The sequence below is a fragment of the Drosophila arizonae genome, chromosome 5 (assembly GCF_054131065.1).
Source record: "Drosophila arizonae isolate 15081-1271.41 chromosome 5, UAZ_ARI_1.0, whole genome shotgun sequence".
NCBI classification, from domain to species: domain Eukaryota; kingdom Metazoa; phylum Arthropoda; class Insecta; order Diptera; family Drosophilidae; genus Drosophila; species Drosophila arizonae.
This window is the reverse complement of record NC_142925.1, coordinates 5,513,193-5,537,765: the sequence shown is the minus strand read 5'-3', so window position 1 is coordinate 5,537,765 and position 24,573 is coordinate 5,513,193. Positions and strand designations below refer to the sequence as shown.

At 41.5% G+C, this 24,573-nt stretch overlaps 1 protein-coding gene across 2 annotated transcripts; it reads left to right on the top strand.

The window, feature by feature from the left end:
* Positions 1–2,357: 2,357 nt before the first annotated feature.
* On the top strand, positions 2,358–23,319 carry flz (transmembrane serine protease filzig). 2 transcript variants are annotated; one of them, XM_089469966.1, is made up of 7 exons: positions 2,358–3,401; positions 16,093–20,349; positions 20,930–21,116; positions 21,174–21,358; positions 21,963–22,078; positions 22,192–22,311; positions 22,365–23,319. In XM_089469966.1, exons 1-7 carry the CDS (start codon positions 3,188–3,190, stop codon positions 22,527–22,529), a joined length of 5,244 nt encoding a protein of 1,747 aa, XP_089326092.1. In that variant the 5' UTR covers positions 2,358–3,187; the 3' UTR covers positions 22,530–23,319. The 2 variants fall into 2 exon arrangements, with proteins under 2 accessions (XP_089326092.1, XP_089326093.1); XM_089469967.1 differs by lacking the exons at positions 21,174–21,358; positions 21,963–22,078; positions 22,192–22,311; positions 22,365–23,319 and having other exon boundaries at positions 20,562–21,033.
* Positions 23,320–24,573: the final 1,254 nt, after the last annotated feature.

The following is a 24,573-nucleotide window of genomic DNA, read 5'->3' as shown; positions in this document are numbered from 1 at the left end:
CTTTTCTTTTTCTATTTAATTGTTCTATTCTATATATTATTTACCCTGATTACTTGAAAATTTATGCTCTCTGAGTCTTGAGAGCATACTTGATAGTAAAAGACAAAGTATTGTTTAGAATCAAAATTTAATGAATAATCATAAACCTATATCCGCCGTTTTCTCCATCAATCTGCCTGCTTAAATTCCAAGATATCACACAGTTTGAAAGCTTTTATCATAAAACTTTTGCATAGATAAATGTCTCTATTGTTATTCCGCCAAATGTCGCAAACAATAAGATCGGCATTAAAACCTTTCAATGAAATTATTTTAAACGTTTTTTACCACTTGAGCAAAATGTGGTGAATGTCAACGGAAAACTCAACTTTATGGCTGAGGTTAAGTATAGCATATATAAATTTTGAGATTGAAGACTTAATTTAGCTTAATTAAAAGTTGGTAACAGAATGAAACCGTCGCTTATATTCTTAATCCGGAGTTAAGTTGCTTTACCAGAGCATATGAAAGCTAGAGACTTGATACTGATAAATAAATTAAATAGATGAGACATGCCAGCCCCATCCACCTGTTTATCTCTACCCAATGGCAAACCGCTATGTTCAAACATCAGTTAGATAATAAATGCTAGAGTATGTTATAACATCTATATAGAAAATTTTTGTTTTTCAGCGACGAACATATACTAAATCTTAATACCATATCAGATGTCAGCCTCAGTAAATATTTCCTAAAACATATCAATTAACTCTCTTCAAGCACTCCTATATCGCTTATTTCAACATATTTCTCCTACCATACATTGATTAGCTACAGCTATAGCTGCATTATATTTTATGCCTTAAACAAAAAAAAAAGCAAAAAATAAAATAAAATAAAATACAAAATCAATTTGAAAATTCATCCAGCTGCTTTCATTAGCAACATAAACACGTTTGAAAAGTTTTCGAGCATAATTAAAACTCAAATACCCAAATTAATGTCTACGATTTGTATTAAATCAAAATTTGGGGCTCATTCATTGAATCGAATGGCTTTTCGAATGCTTATCAAAATGTTATTTATTTGTGTCTCCGAACTGCTTTCGATTATATAACCCATGTGGCCAGCGGCCACTACAAAGCGCAGAATCGCCGCAACTAACTAAATCAGTGACGGCTTTGGCTAAATTGTGACTCGATTCGTTTGTTTTTCAATTTTTGTATTTTGGCACCTTCTCGACTTGCCTTGTCTCGCCCCTTAGAGAAAGCTGACTCGGTTTTTTATTACCTTTATTGTCGATCAATACGCATGGTACGCTAAAACATCATTTAAATTATAATCACTGATCTAGGGTGCAAGTAGATTGTGTGTCGTAATAGATACGCCTGGGAAAAAGTGTTTCGAGCTCGCGCTGAGAGGTGTGAAAGTACTCACAGAGCCAGACAAAACGTTCTGACCGAGCGAATCAAGATAATGTGCGGCTATGGGACGCCCACGTGCCCGGCATGCCCAAAATGGCAAAGTCAAAAGCCGCAATGTTTTCCATTTCAATGGCTAACGAGCCGCTGCCTGCCGCTGACCACAGAGAGCCAGAGCCCGAGCCAGAGCCAAAAAGCCAAACACACAAAAAGAAAACAATCACAAAGCAACAACAACAACAACAACAACAACAGCAACGGCAATAACGAAAGTGAAATTCTACACAAAGATCGTGGCGTAGCTCCACCACGCTTGACCAGCCAAGTGCCCGGCCCTGGCACCGGCTCAGCTTGACTATGCTAATGCCTACTTTTTTTCTCATTTCTTATTATTTTTTTTTTCGCTACGCCAAGCCTCAGCAGCAACTGCAGCGATGTGTTCAAAGACGTTGACAAACTAAGCTCAGTGAAATTTGGGTCAAGGAAATGCCAAACGACAGGTTAGAGGCCCACACACACACACACGCACACTCACACACACAAACTCACACAGATACATACGCATAGTCGATGACAGTTATTGCCATGCTTGTTAGCAATTTTGAATGCACTAATTGCCAAGTTTGTCTCCTGAGTCTTTTGTTATTAGCCATGAACGGATCTAGCAGTGGGCCAACAACCTTGCTTAACATAGCAGCGCCTGCGAAATATCGCAGCATGTAAATCGTGTGTCCAAGCCACAGCGAAAGCTGCAAAGCCCAAAAGAAAATCTATTGCTGTCAACACGGCTGTCAAATTGCAATTATGTGACGCCGTCTGCAACAGTGAGTTAACAGCTAACAGCAGCAGCAGCAATCGCAGCAGCAGCAACAGCAGCAGCAGCAGTAGCATATGTTAAGCTGCTAACGGAACAGTCAACTGAGCTGCTCTTAACCGCAAGCGTTCGCTGTAAACCGTTTCAGTTGAGTTTGAAACGCGCACGCGTGCGGACGTTGCCAGCGTATAGACATAGACACACACACACACACTCATACAGAGAAAGCACGCTAACAGTAGTATATATAGCAGCCGAATCAGTAGCCCCAGTAGAAACCAAAATAGAAATGTTTACCATTTAAGCGACTCGCGTCTCAAACAAAATACTCGCACGTACACGCGCTCTCAAACAAAACTCTCTCGCTCTCTCTCTCCCTCTTTCTCTCACTCGGTCGATCGTTCGCTCGCTGTTGGCTCTCTTGCGTTAAAGTGAAAGTTGTGCCACACAAAAGTGGCAAAGGTCCGTTATCTGTTCGGCCAGCGCTGGCAAACGGGCAACGCTGACAATCAGATACACGCGGAACGTTCAGTTGACCGGACGCATGGCGCTTCGATCAGAGCCTCGTTGTTAGCAACTGTAACAATTCGCCAATCAATTAAACTATATATCTATTTGCATAAGCAACAGTGCGCTGCAACGAAAAGTGCTAAAGCTCAAGAAAATAAATTTATCAAAAATAATAATAATAATAATATTAGTACGAAATTTATTGTAAAGCTCGTGCATGAAACGCGTTCGTTGCCTAAGTCTTTTGTTTGGCCGTAGCGGTACATTTGCATGCGTGTAACTGTGTGTGTCCGCGTGTATGTTTCCAATTACAACATACGACAATACGCTGTTAGATTTTCGCACTCGACCACATTAAAAAAAATAAAAGAAGAGAAAAAACAAAACCTTTAACTAAGTGGAAATTCAGCTGGCAGACGAAGCGTCTAGCCGGAATAGTGTCCAGCGACGGACCAAAGCAGACATGTTTAAGTGGGTTATGCCGGCGTTAGCGTCGCGCACAAACGCGACAACAAAAGCAGCGGCAGCGGCAGCAAGAACAACAAGAACTACAGCAACAACAACAACGATAACAAAACGGCAACTACTTTCCAACGCTTTAACAACTTTAATAATAATAGGCGCATTATTTGTGCAGACAACAAGTGGATTTAGATCAACAATTGAAACGAACGGCGGTAAGCATTTATATAGATCTAGAAAACAAATATCTGCACATACATATATGGTACATATATGGTACATCAATTTATATAGAAAGTTGACAATAGAAAAGTTGGCAAGAATTTTGTTTTATTTTCATTTTTTTTTTCTCTCTCTCTTTGAACTAAACAATTGAATGAAAATCCATTTGGCAAATTGCTAGCTCATGGCATACAATTCTCGATGAGACAAATCGAAGCGTGTCACTTCGACACTTTGAAGGCGAGTGAAAGCACAAGCTGGCAGGCAACAATAACAACAACAACCACAGCAGCTGCTGCTGGTCTTGACAATGGCCAAAAACGAAAAGCGCAAAAAAAAAGCAGCTAAACTGTGCCTTTGTGTCAATTCCAGATGAAAAACTTTTGGCACAGAAAATGTGGCTTTCCATATATGAACACACATAAACACACACACGCACACTCTGACACACACACATGCTTGAAGAAGCGCAACGCACTTGGCATTTATTTGGTTCATTTTATGCTACATTACGAAGACAATGTTTTTTTTTTTTTTTATATATATATATATATATATTTGCCAGTTTGAACTATTCAAACAAGCACTAGCTGTGGCCTGAGCGCATCTCTCTATGTGTCACACACACTTTCTTATGGCAGTTTTTTAGCGAGTCGCTTTCGTGTTAATTGTTGCCGATTTAAAAAGTGAAACAAATTTCTAATGTGTCAGGTTATTAGCTGGAATCGAAGGCACTGGCACAAGCTATTGAGTTTGAGACATTTAAGCTGCATAGCACAAAAATATCTCAAGCTGTGCTGAATTCGCTGAAAGCGACGTAAACAAACAAAAGACTTGGGCGACAAACTTGAGCGGCAGCAAACAATTGACTTGACTCGACTTGACTTGACTTGACTTGCAGAGATGTGCCTACAATTAGAGTATGTGACACAATTAGCTGTTAATCATGTGGCACAATTACACCAAATTATGTTGATCTAGCAAAAGACTTCCTGAGTGAAAATTATGTTAATATGGCGAAAGACTTCCTGAGTGGAAGCTGTAGAAATGTTAATAAAGTTATGAGTGTTGAGTTAGAATTGAGATAAAAGCAGGCTGATTGATAGATAATTGAGAGCTGATTATTTAAAGAGAAGCTCATTATTAAAAAAATTTTTTTTTACTTTTTATTAACTTTATGGAAGTATAGCAATTAATTTTATAATATAAAGATTATCCCATAATCGACAATAACAATTGATATTAAACAAGTTCATAAAGTATATAATACGACGAGATATAAACCATATATGAAGCAAGATATTCTACTCAAATTTTGTGTAAAAGAATGTAAAAAAACAATGGAAAGTAGAACTAACCTTTGTTATCAATTCATTTGGCTAAAAATTAATTTTAAAAAAAATAAAAATAAATAAAATAAAATAAAAATGATTATAATAATAATAAATAAAACTATATTTAAGCAAAGTGATTTTTTAATTCACAAGAAACCATTATCATAAATAAATATATTGTATAAATATTAATTGAAAATTTCCATTAGAAAATGAATTACAAAAAAAAATAATAATAATAATAATAAATAAAGCTCAATTCAAGCAATATAATTTTCAAAACCACAAGCACCCATTATCATAAATAAAATATTATATAAGATTTAGTTTAGCATTTCAATTAGAATCTGCTTCAAGCACAGCAAGCGACGCTTAGGTTATTAAACTCTGAGCCCTAAGCAAGGTTTACACACAGCTGAAGTTTGTTTATGCAGCTAACGTTGTGAAAACTTCTAGCCAAACACAAACAGAAATATACATATACATACACACATACACACACACACAGATGCAGCTGCTATGATCAAATGATCAAATCATTGAACAAACACTTTTGTAGGTTGCCATAGCTAGAAAAGAAAACGCAATGCTTCCGTTTTGCGGGACAAACTTTGCTGCGTCAGGTCAGAGACAGCGAATGCCAATCATTCACACAATCTATCATTAACAACAGATGTGTGTGTGCATGCGTTTGTGTGTGTGTGTGTGCTGCAATTGTTGCTGCATAAAACAATTTTCAATTTCTATTCAATTTTTATTTGTACAGAAAAAGAAGAAAAACCCGCGGCTCACTGTCCGAGCTGATTGCGCGTGCGAAATGAAAATGTCTTGGCCAGTAGCCACAACAACAACAGCAACAACAGCTCTGGCAACAACAACAATGGCAAATTTTGTACAGGTTCTGATCGCAACGTGTGCCAGTTAGCGTCTGTGCACTTGTCGGCCCGCAGTTGACGTTGAGCTTGCGGTAATTTGCGGCTCACTCCACGCTTCACACAGACACACACATGCACACACACAGACATACAGAGAGCTACTGCCTGGAGGCAGGAAGCTGCAAGACTTTGCCAAGATTTTGCAGACTGCAGTCTAAAAGGCAGCACAAGTTGCAGTTGTTGTTGTTCTTCTTGTTGTTGTTGTTGTTGGCAGCAGCAGCAGCAGCCGTCAATCAGTCAGTTAGTCAGTTGCCTCAGCTGCTCGTCGCTTTGTTGGCATCGATATAATTTTCGAGATCACGTTTTTACCGCTGCACGGTCAAATGCTCTACATAAGCAAAATGCCATCTCTTTCAGTCTCTATTGCTTGCTCTTTTTCGCGCCCTGTCTGCCTGACTGTCTTGCTTGTGGCAAATTGTTGTGCTTAAAAATCAATTCATATTACCTTTTAGGCTTAAAGCTTAAAGACTTTTTGAACCTAATTTGATTTTATCTACATTATTTTTTCTGTAAGTTATTTAAATTGCGCATACGCAAGGTTGTTTAATTTCATTTCATATTTCATTTCATTTTGCAATTAATGTGAAAGCGACATTTTTTTCGGTTTTTGTTTTTGACTTTCTTTCAAACATTTTTCCCACAAACGTTTACCACATCATAAAACTTAACTCAATCGCATTAAAAAACAAAAACAACAGCAAAACTGTGACACATCATCAACATCAAGTGCCCAGGCCCGTGTCCAAGAAGCATTTCACCAAAGTCACATAAAACAACAAAGAAAGAAAAAAAAAAGAAGCTCACACTCGTTTATCACATGGCAATTCAGTTGCACTTCCTCAGCCCGAGAGCGGAGCTGGCAAACTATTAGTGCATGCCAAACAGAAGAGTGTCTAAATACACATACCTGCTTATACCTGCTCATATCTACTCATACGTACTCATTGGCGCTCATTCACTTGACTCACTCCACTCCACTCCACTCACATTTGTACCCATTCGTCACCATTTGGCTGGCTACTTAGTTTATCTTTTAAGCTCATCAAGCTCTCATTGTTGGCCTAGAGTTTTCCTTTTTGTAATTGACAAATTTATCGACTTGTCAGCAGAGCTTTTGTTGTGGCTGCATCTAACAGGAAATACATAGCAAAATGTCGAATGTGTATTTGTGTTTTGACATGTTTGGCGGTGAAAGTGAAATGCTCTTAACTAACGATTGGCTGGCTACGCTACTTCTCTCCATTACTGCTGTTGTTGTTGTTGCTGTTGCTCTGTTGTTGTTGGTAGTTACTTCCGTTGTTGTTTGAGTCTATCACATATTCTTTTGACTTTTTTTCGCATGATATTTGCATAGACATTAAATGTTTGTCGTTATAAACCTTTTTCCGTGTGTGCATCCATAAAAAAAAAGTAAAAATAAAATAAAGATCTTTTGTTTGTCTCTGTCGCTACCTCTCTCTCTCTCTCTCTCTCCCTGTATGCACTGCCTATCGATTGCTATTTGGTTATCGATTGGAAATGAGGCTATTGCCAAAAATGATGTCATTTATTGCGGCCGACAACTTTCACTGCGCGCGACGCACAACGATCTTCTTCACTTTAGTTTAGCTCTCTTCATATTTGATTTGATGTTCAAGCTCAGCGTTTTGCACTATTGACATAAAAGCTTAGGATCGTTTTCCCAAGATCCCCCCCATCAATTGCATTCAGTCATTGCAGCTAAGAGAGAAAGGAGTGCAAGAGAGATGGGAATGAGAGAAAACCTTTTGCACAGCAATCCTCTACCTACTGCGCTCCACGTCAAACTTTTCACTTAACCAAAAAAAAATAAACAAAATATTCATTGTTCAGCAAAACAATACAAGTAAAAATAATTATCATTTACAAAGTTCTTATCATTCGAATGACCAGGCAAAAAATGCACATACATACATATAATAGTGGCTATAGGAATAATCATCAAAATAAAAGTCGTAATGAAAACAAAACGGAATTCATGTACTTACCCACTGTGCACTGAACAATAAAGCAGGGCAGCTAAACGAAACTGGCTCAAAGAGCAACCAACACCAACAACAACAACTTCCATGATATCTTTTCATAACTACAGCTGTGTGTGTGCGTGCGCATGTGTGTGTGTGTGTGTGTGTGTGGTGCTGCTTGACCAAAGGCCCGGCCCGGCCCAGCTCAGCTCGGCTCGGCTCGGCCCGTTTTTGGTGTCGCTGCGCAACCTGTTGGAGTCGCAGAACACAGACGGTGCGCGGTTGACACTGCGATTACCTTACAAAGTGATGCCTGCGTGAGAGAGAAAAGAGAAACAACGCACTCAAGCTTCAATGAGATTGCAAAGAGAAATATGTATTGCAAGGCACACATACACGCACACACACGTAAGTCACGCACTTTCTGCTTGACCCTGGACAGCACTTAATTCACTCAAAAAACAACAAAAAAATATCACACTTTCACACTTTAACATTAGGCAATCACGACAACTTTACAGATTTACACATTTTTATGCCATTTACGCACTAGAAACTAAATTGACACGCACTTTTCTATTCACGTCAAAATTTTTGGCAACTTTTTTAATTTTCGATGGCCGGCTTAAGCTTATCGATAGGCGATCTCACCGCGATAATTGCATTTGCTTGCACGCACGAGCGGCTGGTATGACGCTCACACGCAAGTGAACTAGTTCAAACGCATATGCTTAATTGCTGTGCAACGAGCTATGTACTAAATTTGATATTCAGAATTTAGTATTTATTTTGTTGGCAAAATACCAGTTGCAAGTTGCAATCTGCTGCAGTGCATATTTAATTGAGTTATTTATTGTCGATAGTCGTGCCGCACTGTGCATTTGGCGCATCACTGTTTTGCGTTCGCCTGTTTTATCATACAGGTTTCGCAAAAATAAGAAAACAACAACAAACAGGCAATTTCCCATTAGAATTGCATGCGTAAAATACGTACAACTTTGTATGAGGCAAAGAAATATGTGAGTGCGTATGTGTGTGTGTGAGTGAGTGTGTGTGTGTGTGTGTGTGTGTGTGTATAAAGCAACTGTCAGCAGTGGTAGGCACTTGCACATTCACTGTTACATTACCGGTCTTTTCGGTCGCCGCAATATTATTTGGGTCACTGTTACAATTTACACAGGTTGTGCGAGGGGTGAGGGCGACGGGGGAGGCGTGGCTGGTGAAGGCGACGAAGCTGCTGCCAATGCGAAGGCTGTGCCAATTTCAGCAGCGACGCCGACGCGCAGTCGGGATCAAATGCGAGCATCTGCATAGCATGGGCATGAGCATGTGTGTGTGTGTGTGTTTGTGTGTGTGTATTCAACTTTCAAATGCAATTTTATGTAATTCAAGAGGCAGCGCCGCTGTCTTCCCGTTTGGCGTGCTTTGCTTTGCGTGCAAATCGTTTAGATGCATATAGATGTTGCATGGCACAGTCCAATTCACAAATATTCCAATCAGAGCATGCAACAAGTTATGCTTAATATGTTGTTTGCTCCAGCTGCACTCATTGCTGTTCTTAAACAATTCAATTAAATTGCGATTAATAATTGGGAAACATTCTGTTCCAGCTCAGCTGGCAGCTGGCTTCATGGCGCTGCCACTGACTATTTGCAGTCACTGTGACCCTGAGAGATCCGCGATATACGGGGTCAAATACTTTATTACACAAATACGAGGGAAACCAAAATAAAGACTACAACAAAATAAACATAAAGAAACAAATTAACTTTCATTTTTCAACACGCAAAACGGAAAACTTCTTGCGTGACATTGCAGAACGAGATGCCAGAGAGAGAGAGAGAGAGAGAGAGAGAGAGAGAGAGAGAGAGATAGCTAGCTACTGGTAATAGTAGCAACGAGTCGCACGTAAAGCCCATTAAAATTAATAAAAAAGAAGTTGAAGATGAAAGACCAAACTATAAAACAACAGCTACAAATCACAAAACAAATTCAATTTAAACAACTCGACGAAGAAGAAGAAGACGAAGAGGTAGGGAAAAAACTCTCGCTTTAGCTCGTCGAATGATTATTGTTGAATTTGTTGTCATAATTAGTTGTAGACCCAAATCATGCGTTAGAGGTTCATAAAAAAAAATCAAAAGAAAAAATATGAAAAAGATAAGCCAACTGTAAACAGTTTTCCTTTTGTCTAAGAAAAGTGAAATTAAGCTGAAGCTGTTGGATGTAGGGGACAAAAGTGGGGGCTTTATCATCTTTTTTTTTTTTTGCAGTCAATTCGGGGGAAATTTTTACTGTACATTTATAATACTATATTTTATAAATTCATATACAATTTTTCAGCTTTTTTTAATCTCTAAAAATTTTTTTTTCTAGTAAATGCAACTCTATAATTTACATAAATGTAGAACAAGAATTTTTCAACACTTTCACATTGCAATCAGAGCAAATAAAAATGTATGCAAAACCAGTTAGGAATAATATATAGAAACTCGATCCAACACGTGCGATTGCATGTTAACATATAATTCCATAAAACTCCTAATTTAGATTTCTTTCAAAGAAATTCTATAAACTTTTTTTTTTTTATTTCTTATTTTTTGCAACGCTGAGCTAATTGATCGATAATAATTTTCCATTTTACCGTTAAAGCGCCTCGTTTGTTTACATTCTTTTGGCTCGAAAACAAGTTCTTCGAAATTCGAACTCTCAGCCACACAGTTGGGAAGCTGCTCAGCTCTGCCTTGCTCTGCTCTGATCAGCGCTGCTCTGCCGCGGCCCGGCGTGCAGCATATTTCATGATTTAATTAATTTTCGTCGCTCTGCGTGTGTGTATGTAAAATTTCACTGAATGCGTTTTAAATGCAGCCGCTAACTGTTTACAGCCAAAGCCATTTCCCATTCCCAATTTCGAATTGAATTTCGTTTTTACCAATTGGAACTGGAAGCTAATCTAAGCTAGAGTCGAGTGGTACACAGCGGTAGCTATTTTTTAATATCTTAATTAAATATTGAAATTCGAATTACATTCCAATTGGAAATCGAATTGGTTTAGTTTCGCTATATTATCAGGTATGAGACAGGAATTACTAGCCTGCATATTTTACTAGCAATAGTTAATAATTTAAATTTAATAAGGGGACTTAATATAAAGTTTATTATTTTTTTATAAAATTAAGATGCAGCCGACTTCCCATTAGATGCAGTAGCTCTTAGCCATTGATTATTGAGCTGAATTTCAATTGGATCAAAGCTAAGAATTAGTGTTTCATACTCCAATGTTGTCTCTCTTCACTTTTATCAGCCATAATGACATACTAACACATAGCCATAGCCATTCCAGTTGGAACTCGGAAATCTAATTGGACGTTGAGCTCAACTCTCAGTTGAGTCTGACTAGAGCATTTAGAGTTTGTCGCACAGCAAGAGTTTATCATTGATGATGCTCGAACCGAGCTCCAATTGGCTTTTAAATTGGAGTCAAGTAGTTTAGTCAATGACTCTTTTGTAGCAGACAAATGTTGCTCATATTTTTCATCTATATTTTTTTTTGCGCTATAAATTCATAATTAATGAGGCTGCGCAACCTGTTAGCTCATTCTCAGCTGCGTCTTTTCCTTTATGAAGCTGATAAAGATTTAAAATATTTAAAAAGAAATAAAGACATATAAATATATACATATACATACATATATATGTCTCAGGCATTTGACACACTTACGCTGAACAGCAAGTCCAGAGAGCGTCGCAGTACGAGCTGCTATATGTGAATGTGCATGTGCTTATATATCTATGTGTGTGTGAGCCGGCTTTTTGTTCGCTCTCAGTTGTCACAATTGCTGTTGCTGCTGCGATGCTGTAACCCATTTTGCATGCAAAAACGTTTCGATTATGACGCTACATTGACTTGAATTTCTTGTTGCGCCAATTAGGGTCACAGTCTGTCTGATAAGTCAACACACCACAGCACCGCATAGCATGCCAAATTGTATTGAAATCCAAACCAAAACGAGAACCCAAACCCAAACCCAGACCCAGACCCAAAAACCAAATCACAAATCAACTTTAAGAGTCACGCGCGTTCAGTTACGTTCGCTCTCGACTCATTCTCTTTGTAGCAGGTGCGCCCCAAGAAATAAATAAAAAAAAAAAAGGAAAAAATAGATAAAAATATTTAATGCTCATGCAGCAAACACGTTGAAGCATTCTTTGCATATTTTATGAATAGCTAAATCTCTCCCTCTCCCCATCTCTCTCACTCTCTCTCACACGCTCTCGCTCTCTTTTTATGTGACTCCACTGAGCCATGGAGTTGCGTAAAGGTCACAATTTACTAGATTGCGGAGCATAACGAACGATACTTCTTAGAGCTGTTGTCTGGTGTGAGAATGAAGAATATTTGTCAAGCATTGTTCAGTTTCAATGGCATAACTCTACCTAGTTAACATATTTATTATTAACAGAGAATAGGAAATTGAGAGCGGGAAACTAAGAAGAGTTTTTGCTTATTTAGGCAATTCATAAATTATATAATAATGGATTTAAATCTAAATACTTAAAGAAATATATTGATATTGATATGAGGTATAGACTTAACTTAGTTAAATATTGTATGTTATATATTTATTTTATTTTATTTTATTTTATTATAATTTCTATGAATAGCTCACAATATCATAATATATATTTTTTATAATTAATAGATCCCTGTATTGGGAAGATGATTTTTGCTGAAATATTTCGTCTTCCTAGCTCCTCAATTGGTATAGATTTATCCACTCATATGCATTTATTCTTGGCCAACTGACTTTATATTCTAAATTTCATGTTCCTATGCGAGCAAACAAAAGGATAGCAAATCGGACAATGACCTAAAAACTAATACACTCCAAACACTCCGTGAACGAGCATTCGATTGATCGGACTGAGATACATAAAACATCTCTTGAAATATCTACTCTGATTTTTTTAAATTTTCTTATTTTAACACTGTCCACTGCTTAAGTTCATTGCTTTATTGCTGCTTCTGTTCTGCTACTAATAACAGCTTCTACACACTCGACATCATCTGAGCTACTAACTGATCGACTATCTTGGCCATTAACAAAGCAAATGTTAGCCCTAATAAATTACCCAGCTTAGAGCAAAGCAGATTATGCCAAACTCCATAATTAAGAGACAGTCAGTCAGACGAGCAGAGAAAACACAACAGGCAGCAGCTCGCTCTCCGCAGTTATGTTAACAGCAACAGACTCACTCTGTTAACTCGGCAACAGTTAACAGCGCTGTTGTTGCTCGCGGCAATTTCACATCGTTTGTGGGCTTACTAACTTTTAACGATTGTCGGAAGAACACTTCAGCGCACTTGAGTGTCTAATCATAAAAATGCGAAACGTCTGCAAATAATAGAGCCACAAAGAGCAAGTAAATTAATAACAAAAATAAAGAAGACAAAAAAAATTAGAAAAAAAATACAACCACAGAGTAGAAAAACGAAATCGTTTATAAACTTGCGGACGAAATGAAGAAATATAAATCTGAAGAAAAAAAAATTAAATAAATAAATGAAATGAAATGAAACACTATCACTTTTCGCAATTATGGCTTTTTTTGTCTTGTGTTTATTTCGTGCGGTTGGTGTTGAAGTTGAAGCTACGGGCGCTACGTACTGGACATTCTAATTGGAGTTTTTGCTGTTGGGCCTCTGATAACTTATTCGCTTTACGTGTTTACTTTCACTTGAACTTCTTTTACTCTTGACTTTATTAAAGCGTTTTGAAGCAGGAGCTGCAGCAACAGGTTTGCTTTAAAGTTGCCCCGCGTTGATGGGCTGAAAAAAAATCAATAATTGTCAATGAACTTCGATTGAACTTTGAAACAATGGTGAATTTAATAATGGGAGTTTATATTTTCTTATCTTACTTATGGGCAGTACTTCTAAATAAATCTATACTTAGTATAAAGTATACTTAGAAGGAAAATATGAAGAGCTAAGAAGGGTTACGAGTTTATAATATGATAAAGGCAGGGGGATGAATCATGGACAGCTTTGGATATGCTAAGTACAGAGAAGTTTCGAGTTCAGAGTGAGTCGAGAGTTAGCAGAAGTCTCTGGTTAGAAACAAGCCTTAGAATGATTCTCAGGAATTTTTATGTGGAATATATCGATCTATCTCTCTCTCTCTCTCTCTCTCTCTTTCTCACTCTGTCTTTCCTTGAGTTCCTTGCCTATTAAGAACTCTTAAGAACCTCAAAGAAAATGAGGTTATGCCACCAAACCGAAGTATGCTTTATTATTATGATGATAAAAGTTAGGAGATGTAAATAGCTTAAATTCAAGGTATACAAAAAGAGTCAAATATTAGTTATAAGAAGAATAAACTTAAAAAGAAATTATATATTTTTATAAAAAAAAAATATAAGAACAATGTTAGCTTTATCATCTCAAGAGTTATTCCAAAATTACTTTTAAGTTTTACATACAAAGCAACAAATTCTTGATAGTCCACGGTGCCCCTGCTATAGGCTATATAAGCAATGCCCAATAGAGAACTTTCTTATGCTCATGATTACCGTTCTTTCACCAAATAATTAAAAATTTAAACAAACACAAGAGTTTTGCTCGTTCAATTCTAAACACTTTCAGTTCTTCTCACTGATTGTCAATTAATTTGTTTATAATTCTTTAAAAATGATTATTGCCTCTGCATTCTAATTGGCTTTCAGACGGTTTCCGTTTCCATACCCAAAGGCTTGGGGCGCTTCAATCGACAATCGACAGTCGAGAAATGGCAATCGGAGTCAGACAACTGTAAATAATTGGTTTAGCTAGCGAAAATTAGATAGTTGAGAGTGGAATTCTTGAAATGAAAGTGACATTTTTTTTTTTTTTTGGGAAACTATAAACCGAGCATTTAATTGCGTTATGAAGTAGCCGCAGCAGCTCCAAAACGGCTAAAAGTCGCTAAAAGCGGTTCATAAAATAATACAAAAAAAAAAAAAAAAATCTAAAGCCAGAAACTCAATTAACATGAGAAGCAAGCAGCATTGGCAATTGGGGCCAGACGAAAGGCAGTTGCCAAGTGAAAGTGCGCAAGTCGTTGCCGTTGCCGCTGCCGCTGCCTTTGCCGTTGCAATGTCAAAGTTCAAAGCCAACTTTAAGCTGCTGTTGCTGCTAGTGGTGCGGCTGGTGGTGCGGCTGTTGCACTCTTTGGTGTCTGCTTTCCAGCTCATTTGGCAAATGATGTCGCGCGAGGCTGCATTCAACCCACTCAGCTCATTAGCAAATTGAAAGCGAGTTGCAACTCACTTGACATTTGGCCGTTTATTGATTTGATTGCCTGCTCTGAGCACTGGCACCGGGTCTCACTTGATTTTGGCAATTAACACCTCAAGCGTCGGCTCGATGCTCCACTTGCCGGCTGCGTGCTCCCATTTCCAAAGAAGCTTGTCAAAGTTTGGTTTTTTCGGTTTTCGGGTTTTTTTTTTTTGTTGAGAAATTGGAGCAGCTGCGAGTGCTAGATTCTTTGGCCAACCAAAATCGTTTTTTTGTGTGGTCGCAATCAATTAACAATTAAGTTGCTAATTAAATGAAAAACAAGCACAATTACATTTACAGCTAGACCATAAAACGCTAGGCAACCAAAGCCAGTAAACAACTCTATTGATAGAAGAGAGCTTGTCCTGATTGAATGAACGAATCGAATGGCCATGACTAACTATCTAATGGGTTGGATGAGTGGAGAGAATGAATGCCTAAGACTAGAGTGGTGAGGGTTAAGGTTGAAGGTGAATAGGAAGCGCTGCTAGATTGATTGATTCGGCAATATGTGAAGATAGAGAAAAATCGGTTTTTACTATGGTGATATAGTAGTTTCTCTCAATATGAATATGTTGAGAGACAGAAGAGCCTTTTTTACGAAGATATAACAAGATAGAAGTCCCTTATTACCATGAAGAGATAGGACATCAAAGTCGCTGAATGACTAAAAAGATACAAGTCCCTTGTTACCCTGATTATATAGGCAGATAAAAGTTACTTATGATCATAAAGGCATAAGAAGATAAGAGTTCCTTTTAAACCTGATTATAAAATGTTGTCCATATACGACGAATCTATCTAGCAACCAAACAAGGCTGCCCATATTCGACGGAATCATGTTTATTTTTCCAAACAGAAAAAAATTATATTGACGATAATAGTCATCTTATTGGATTCAAGTAGATCTTTAACAAAAATACCAACACATAATACTCTAACTAAATATATACCTATGTAAACACTAGAACAACTAAAATCTAACTCAAATTTGAAGCTAAGATAAAAGTTAAGGACTCTCTTTAATCGCTTCTATAGACATATCTCAAATTTGGCCTTTAACATAATTTTCCCTCGATATCATTTCTAATTCTCCTTTCTCCATCTCTTTGCAGCTGGTCGCAAGCTGTTTGGCGGCTATCGCATTACGCCCAAACATTGTCGCGCTACCAAGACGCTGCCCAGCTCGGATCCACGCTCCAATGGCCCCACCATTTGCATGTTCAATCACGAGTGCGCGCAACGAGGCGGCGAGGTGGTAGGCGCTTGCATGGATGGCTTTCTATTTGGTGCCTGCTGTCAGATACCGCATACCCATGAGCTGGCCAGCACGCTGATCAATGATGCACAGAATGCGTACTTCCAGCAGCAGCAGCAAAAGCAACAACAGCAGCAGCAACAACAACAACAGGCAGCAGCGCAGTCCTCCTATGAGAACTATGGAGAGCAGCAGCAGCAACAACAGCAGCAACAACAGGAGCAACAACAGCAGCAGCAGCAGCAGGAGCAACAGTATCAACAGCAGCAGCAACAACAACAGCAGCAGGAGCAACAGTACCAACAGCAGCAGCAACAGCAGCAGCAGCAGGAGCAACAGTACCAACAGCAGCAGCAACAGCAGCAACAACAGCAGCAGCAGGAGCAACAGTACCAACATCTCAGTGATGAGCAGCCCGCACAGAATCAACAGAATCTGGATAAGGTCTATCAGCAGCTGGGCAGCACTGTGAGTCTGGGTCAGAGCGTGCAGCCTGCCGCACAGGACGAGCTGAGCTATGCCAGCAGCTCCACAGAGGCAACCAATTCACAGTCAGCCAGCGTGGAGTTCGAGCAGGAGGCGGAGCTGCAGACGAACAACGATGCGGTCAACTCCAATGAGGTGAAGCCCACGGATCAACCACCGTCCATACATGTGCACAAGCATTCCGTGAAGATCAACACGTTCTCATCGCCGCCAAACAATGATGATTTCGTCATGCAGGTGCTGGCCACGCTGCCGCCGGAGCATGTGGATGACATTGTGACCTTTACCACGGAGGTGCCCAATAAGATATCCAATGGCCATGTGGAGCACAGCAGCTCCGAGTCGAACAGCTTTGAGGAGATTGCAGCCACCAAGGCGCCAGTTAGCACGCCCAGGCCGAGGCCGCAGCCCAAGCCACAGCCGAAGCCACAGCCTAAGCCTCAAGCGAAGCCCCAAACCAAACCCCAATCCAAGCCCCAATCGAAGCCTGTGCCACAGCTGGCCGAGGCCATGAAGCGACCTGTGCAGCAGGTGAAGCCCAAGCCAAAGCCGGCCAATCTGCATAATCACAATCATTTGATACTGGATGGCGGCGAGTTCACGCACAGCGATATAACGCATCCCGGTGCTGATGCGGATTTGGTCGAAGATCTGCAATTCTCCACGGGCTATGGACCACAGCCAGTCTATGTGCAGCCACCAAAGGAGCAGCAGCAGCAGCAGCAGCAGCAGCAGCAGCAGCAATCGCAGCCTGCCTCTCAGTCCTACATCTCGTCCAGCAGCACGCAGCCCACCGCCGCAGCGGATGATAAATATATTCTGGTGCCCACCTACAACAATGAGAAGCGACCCGCTGCCGTGATGCAGAGCAATCCCACCACGGTCTCGTCGATCACCACGCACGTGGACTCCATTGAGTCGATCATACTGCAGCTGAACCACAGCAGCCATGGTCCCAGCTACAATGTGGTTAGCCAGCAGACGCCGTCGTACAACTTTGCACCGCAGGCCGAGCACAGTGAGCCAGCGGCTACGGCTCAGCCGTCCAGCTACTATCAGCAGAACGAGAACGAGCAGCAGAATGATCTGACCAAGTCGCAGGAGGTGGAGCAGCAGCAGGAGTACGGCTATACGACCGAGTTCAGCTATGACAAGCTATCCGGCGAGCAAGACGTTTCCACGAATAGTCAGTCCGCCGAGCTGCCCACGCCACGTCCCACCTACAGCGATGATCAGTCCGCCGTACTCGAGGAGCACACAATGCCCGCTACGAGCTACAACGATGCCATGTCGCCGCAGGCTCCCCACACCTCGGAGTTCAACAAAATGCCCGTCATGGGCATCGCCTATCCCGTGGATATGTCCTACATGGAAGGCGACTCGAATCAAGCGGACAGTGAGCCGTCCGGCTATGGACAGCTGAGCAGTGCATCGCTCGAGGGAAATACTGAGATGAACTTTGAGAAGATTACGAACAGTTATACCGAAGCGCCTCAGCCTTCGCCCGCTTACGTGCGTCCCTCAAACGGCAATCGTCCGGTGGCATCCTACATCGGCATGGTCACCATGCAGCACTACAATGATGAGCTGCCCCCCGAGGTCTCAGTCTCCTCACACACCACCAAAGTGCAGGAGCAATACGATGAGACCTCCTCCGGCTATCAGCAAACCGAGAAACTGGTCACAGCCAGCCCAATGCCCACGGCCAGCTACCTGGCTGCCACGACAACAACGCAGGCCCAGCGTCCTCAATACGATAGCCACCAGGAGAGCTCCTCATTACGTCCCGTTTTGATAACAGCCAGCCCCAAGCCACGCCCCAAGCCCACAACAAAGCGTCCGCCGCCGCCCAAGAAACCGGCAACGCCTGCAACGATCATCAAGAAGAAGCCGGTGCAGAGCGAGCAGAACACGCGCAGACCGGCTCAGCCCAGCAGCAGCTACAACACCGAGGAGTCACCCGTTACCCACATCCAGATCAAACAGCCTGCGGGCAATTACAACCAGCAGCAACAGCAACAGCAGCAGCAGCAGATGGACTCCGGCTATGGACAGGCTCCGATTCAGAGCTATGACCAGTCTGCAGCAGTCTCTAGCTCCGGCTATGGTCAGGAGCAGCTTGCTACGCCCACTGTCAGCTACGATCAGTCCTCATCGGCTTCTGCGCCAGGCTACGATCAATCTGTCACGCCTGCAATCAGCTACGATGAGCCAGCCTCTCCAGCAGCTAGCTACGATCAGCCAGCTCCAGCTCCGGCTCCAGCTCCTGCACCTGCGCCAGCTACATATGCCGAGTCCGCTCCGTCGGAGCTCAACTATCACGAGCCGGCGGCCAGCTCACCAACGCGCAAGCCCGTCTCCTCGAAGCCCATCTCCACGAGCTACGTTACAGGTCCGACCACTCCGCGTCCCCCAGCCACTGTGGACTATCACTACGACAAGGTGCCGCCGCTGTTCATGGCCGATGACAAGCTCGATGCATTCATACAGAGCACCGCCGAGAATATCTTGGGCTCCACGCCGGGCAACTACCAGGCGCCGCTCTACGCCACCGCCTCGACACCAATCCACATACAGCAGCCCACGAGCAACTATAATAGCCACAAGAAGCCCGGCTTTGTGCAGATCAATATAACGCCCAAGCCCTCCAAGCCGACGGTGTTGATCACGCCCAAGCCCACCACCATCAATGTGGTGCCAGCCAACAGCTGGGATGACACGAAGCTCGGCTCGACCACCTCCAACTCGTACATCTATGGGCCAGTGGGAACGCGACGTCCCGGCAATACGCCGTCTGCGGTAAGCTCGAATGACTTTGAGGATCCGGGCTACTTCGGCATGCCCGCTGCTAGCAGCAGTCCCGTGCACCTGACCTACACACAGTCGACCACTGAGGCGATGTACGGTGTGCCCTCGGATGACAAGCCCGCCTTTCCGGGTTACTATGGACCGACGCCCACATATCCGGCATTCTCGGTGCCCGGCGAGAAGGTGGGCCAGGTGGTCGAGGAGACGTACACCTCTCCCAATGATTTCGTCAACTTCCCGCCGGTGCGCAATCCGAATCTTAATATGTCCGCCGCCTCGAGCGCCGTGACCAGCGATCTGGAGCTATCCACGCCCTCCTTTGTCGAGGACACGGTGCTGAAGGACAAGATGCACACGCTCGTCCACAAGCTGGTGGCCTCATTGCAGGGCAACTTCGAAGCGCTGGCCGACATGATCGACGAGACGAACAACACAGCATCCACGTACTCCTCCGGCTTGGTGAGCACCACCAATGTCAACAAGAAAACCACACGCAAACCTGTGCGCGTCGCCACCACCTCAAAGCCGAAGGCAACCACCAAGAAGCCTGTGACTCGAGTCTCCACCAAGGCGCCCAACAGGAAAGTTCCGACTACCACCACACGGAAACCGGCCACGCGTCGCCCCAACACCACAACGCGACGTCCCAGCTCCAAGAGGCCAACAAAACGTGTCACGACCACAAAGACCACGGCACGACCCATCAACGACGAGTTCACCGATGAGGAGGACGAGGAGGATGTCAATCCGAGTCCGCACGAGAACGAGATCGAGCAGGGAACGCTGAGCTCTTACGGTGGTGCCAACGGACGCAAAATACGTAAGTGTTGAGTGTTTGTAGCCTGGACCCCGAAAACAAACTGTCTATCTATCTCTATTCTTTGTTTTCTCTCTTGTCTCTAATAATTCATGCACACATAACGTTCGTTAACCCTTGCCAACTAAATCGATTAATACCATCCAATAAATATCCATCCCTGCATTTTCAATCATTTCATAAAAAAATAAAAAATAAAAATAATAAAACTATAGCACGTCGTCGGCTCAAACGGCCTGTCCACAGGCATCGCCATCATTGAAACCATCCAAACGCTATCCACATAGTCACATAGCTAGTTCTTAGTAGCCTAATGAAACCCAATTTTCCTAGTCCCCGATCCACGTAAAGTAGCATAGTTAGACTCCATTCCCTTTCCCTGATCCGTTTCTTGCCTCGTCCCGCAATGATTTGTCCCCCTGTTTCTCTCTGTGTAACTATTTTTCTGGCTGTTCGTCAGTCGCTCGCTCGCTCGCTCGCTCACATTTGATACAATCGTTCGTTCGCTCTCACTCACTCACTCGCTCGCTCGCTTTGTGAACACTCCCTACTCCTAACCTCACATTTCACTCCCCATCAACAGAATGCGGCGTTCGTCCACATGTTAAATCGGGTCGCATTGTCGGCGGCAAAGGCTCCACATTTGGCGCCTTTCCCTGGCAGGTTCTAGTACGCGAATCCACCTGGCTGGGACTCTTCACCAAAAACAAATGCGGCGGCGTTCTAATCACTAGTCGCTACGTCATCACCGCTGCCCATTGCCAGCCCGGGTAAGTTGCTAAGCTGAACTGAGTTTTCTTATTTACCTAATTTTTGCTCTACTTTAGTTTTCTGGCCTCTTTGGTTGCTGTCATGGGCGAGTTTGATATCTCTGGGGATCTGGAGAGCAAACGTCCCGTTACGAAGAATGTGAAACGCGTCATTGTGCATCGTCAATACGATCCGGCCACGTTTGAAAACGATCTGGCGCTGCTCGAAATGGACAGTCCCGTGCAATTTGATACGCATATAGGTAAGTAAGGGGAGGGATTTATGGGTATAACTATGGGATGGTGTTGTACTAAAAAAAAAAAGTTTAGGGATCCAGAATGCAAAGAAAATGTATTACATAATGTTGCAGAAACATTACATTATGTTGACTACATTCCACATTATGTAGTCAACATTATGTAATTTTACATTCTACATTATGTTTTTCTTCTATGTGATCAATTTTATATTAAACGCAAAATATATCTTAGGTGTTTCTGCCATTTAATAAATTTAGTTAATTATATCTACTAGTCGGATACTTCCGACTAGAGCACACCTATTTGCTTTGGCAGAGGCAAGTCCACTGAATAACTTATCTTGTGTCTCAGCACTATATTTATAGCCAGAATTAATAACTGAAAATATTGCCTATAGGTCAAGAAAAGCTTGAATCTGACCTTTTCTATGGGCTTGTTGGACTTGGCATTTCATTCAAAAAAAATAGATAAGACTTTAGGCTTTAGATCTTACTTATGCCTCATCAAAAGCAATAAACAGTTCAAAGGGAGAATGCCTTCACTCCATTTAATAATATTTACAAGAATTTCCACTTATCATGCTAATCATGCTCATCTCCCTCACAGTGCCGATTTGCATGCCCAACGATCAGGCAGACTTCACAGGTCGCATGGCAACCGTGACGGGTTGGGGTCGACTCAAGTACGGCGGCGGAGTGCCTTCGGTGCTGCAGGAGGTGCAGGTGAGTGTCTCTCTCTCTCTCTCTCTCTCTCTCTCTGTGTGTGAGCTATTAGCCCATGCTGATTGATTAACCGCTTTACGAACAACTTTTAATTGGCTTTTCGCACGCAACAGGTGCCAATAATTGAGAACAGCGTCTGCCAGGAGATGTTCCACACGGCCGGGCACAATAAGAAGATACTTAACTCGTTCCTCTGTGCGGGCTATGCCAACGGGCAGAAGGACTCGTGCGAGGTAAATGCCGCCATTAGCAATTTCGAAACTTTTTTAATCAACTCTTTTGGCAGGGTGACAGCGGCGGTCCTTTGGTTCTGCAGCGTCCCGATGGACGTTATGAGCTGGCTGGCACTGTATCGCATGGCATCAAGTGTGCGGCGCCTTATCTGCCGGGTGTCTATATGCGGACCACATTCTATAAGCCGTGGCTGCGCAGCATAACGGGTGTTAAATAAGCCACATAAACACACACACACACATTGAAACTGTAAATAGAACAAATAGTTTTTAGAGGACTTTGCCGTGGCGAAATGACCTATAGATATATGTACATATATTTATAGATATTTATATTGGATATTTAATATAAATATGTGTATTTGTATATTTATAGGCAGCAGCGTCGCTTTCACAAAACTCATAAAATGTCACCCATAAAACTCTTCCTTCCCCTAGTTTAATATGAGAAATTGCAGCGACTGTCAAACTGTGCAAAATTTCCGTTGCCTACTTTCAGGCGGCCACTGAAAATCTTTCAGAGCTCGAGCTTATCTGCCCTCTCCCTCACACACTCCAACTCCATTCCTCATACGCAATACTAAGATTAAGGCATATTTATTGTAATCGCTAAGCTTATTTATTTATTTATTTAATTTATATTTATTATTGCCGTTTTTTTTAATGAAGCCTTTACTTATCTTTGATTCAGCTAAAAAAAAATTGTTAATTTTCATAGGCAAATTGTTGTTATGTTAAAATGCAAATATGCGAGTGCGGGAGCGCGAGAGAGAGAGAGATGGCGCATATGTTTTTAGTTCAATTGAATTTATTAATTAATTTAATTTATGCTAAAACCCAATTGATATATGCTATATCTGATTGATATTGATATATAACATATTTATTTATATTTATATATATACTTTTATGCAAATTTAAGCGTACAAAAACGAACAAAGCGAAATCCATAAACAAAAATATGACGAAATAAACGAGAGTAATCTAAAATAGTAAATTATAATAAAATATTGCATTTATTATTGTGGAAGTGAAAATTCTGTAGAAATTGTCAGTAGAAAATATGAGCATTATATTGAATCGAGTTGTAATATTATTATATCCCTATCTGTATTATATTATAATCTGTTCGAAAACCCATTCCCTATGCTGCTTCTCAAACTCTTCAATTCATCGAGTCTGTGTTCAATAACATATTTAATTCATATAGCTCCTGCATATTACAGTTAGCTCCCATAGCTACAATCAATTTCATATGCCACGAAATATCTTAATGAAACCCCAGCTCAGGAGCCAGTTAACCCAGCTGCAATAATTCCCAGTGCCGCACGGAAACATGGAAACACGGAAACACGGCAAATCCATTTGTAGAAGCGCACATATTAATAAATAACAGCAATGGCAATATTCCGCTGAGAATCAAATCATGTTAAGTAAAATTGGATTTCACAAAACATGAAAAAAAAATAAAATAAAAAAATTATATTAAAATAAAATCCAAAGCGGGCGCAATCAAAGTGCAAAGGTGAGTGATGCGAACGAACAGGATGCAAGTTGTGCTGCCGCTTTAAGCAGCAGCTAGTTGAAGCAATTTCCGCTTGAAAATAAGTATTTGCAACTGCAATTGGCAGCTTGACTCCCCCGCAGCTGCAGCAGAGCATATGCCATGCGGCAAGCAACGAGGCCAGGCCAGGCCAGACCAGGCGAGGCATCTAGATGCTTACCGAGTGCTTTGTGCAATCTACTCTGCTAGCCGGCAACTCTCGGTGGCACACGGCTGTCATTGGCATTGGCGCAGCTGTCGAAGGTTAAAAGGATAAGGCCAAGAGCAAGGCCGAACAGCCAACAGTTCTACATACACACATACATGGCTACATACGTGCTTGTACAACATGGCGTATACGTCATGCGGATAATACTTCAAAGCTTTTGCGCCCTAATCGATCGGCATTTCAACTTATTTTTGGCTTGTTTTCTCATTTTCTTCTTTTATGTTGATTTTCAGTTAAATTTCAAATGGGTTCGGCATGAAAAAATAAAATAAAAATAAAAATTGTTATCACGGTTGAGCGCTTGTCAAAGCATACACTCAGATGCCTACAGGGTGCTTCAGGCGTGGTTATATAAATAATAATGTGGGTATTTAAGGTTGTATATATACATATTATTTAGCTTCAGATTTGTTATAAAATTGGTAGCGGAACAGGTACATATACACACATAAGATACCATAACTCCAGAGATCAGTTATTTGTAGGCAAA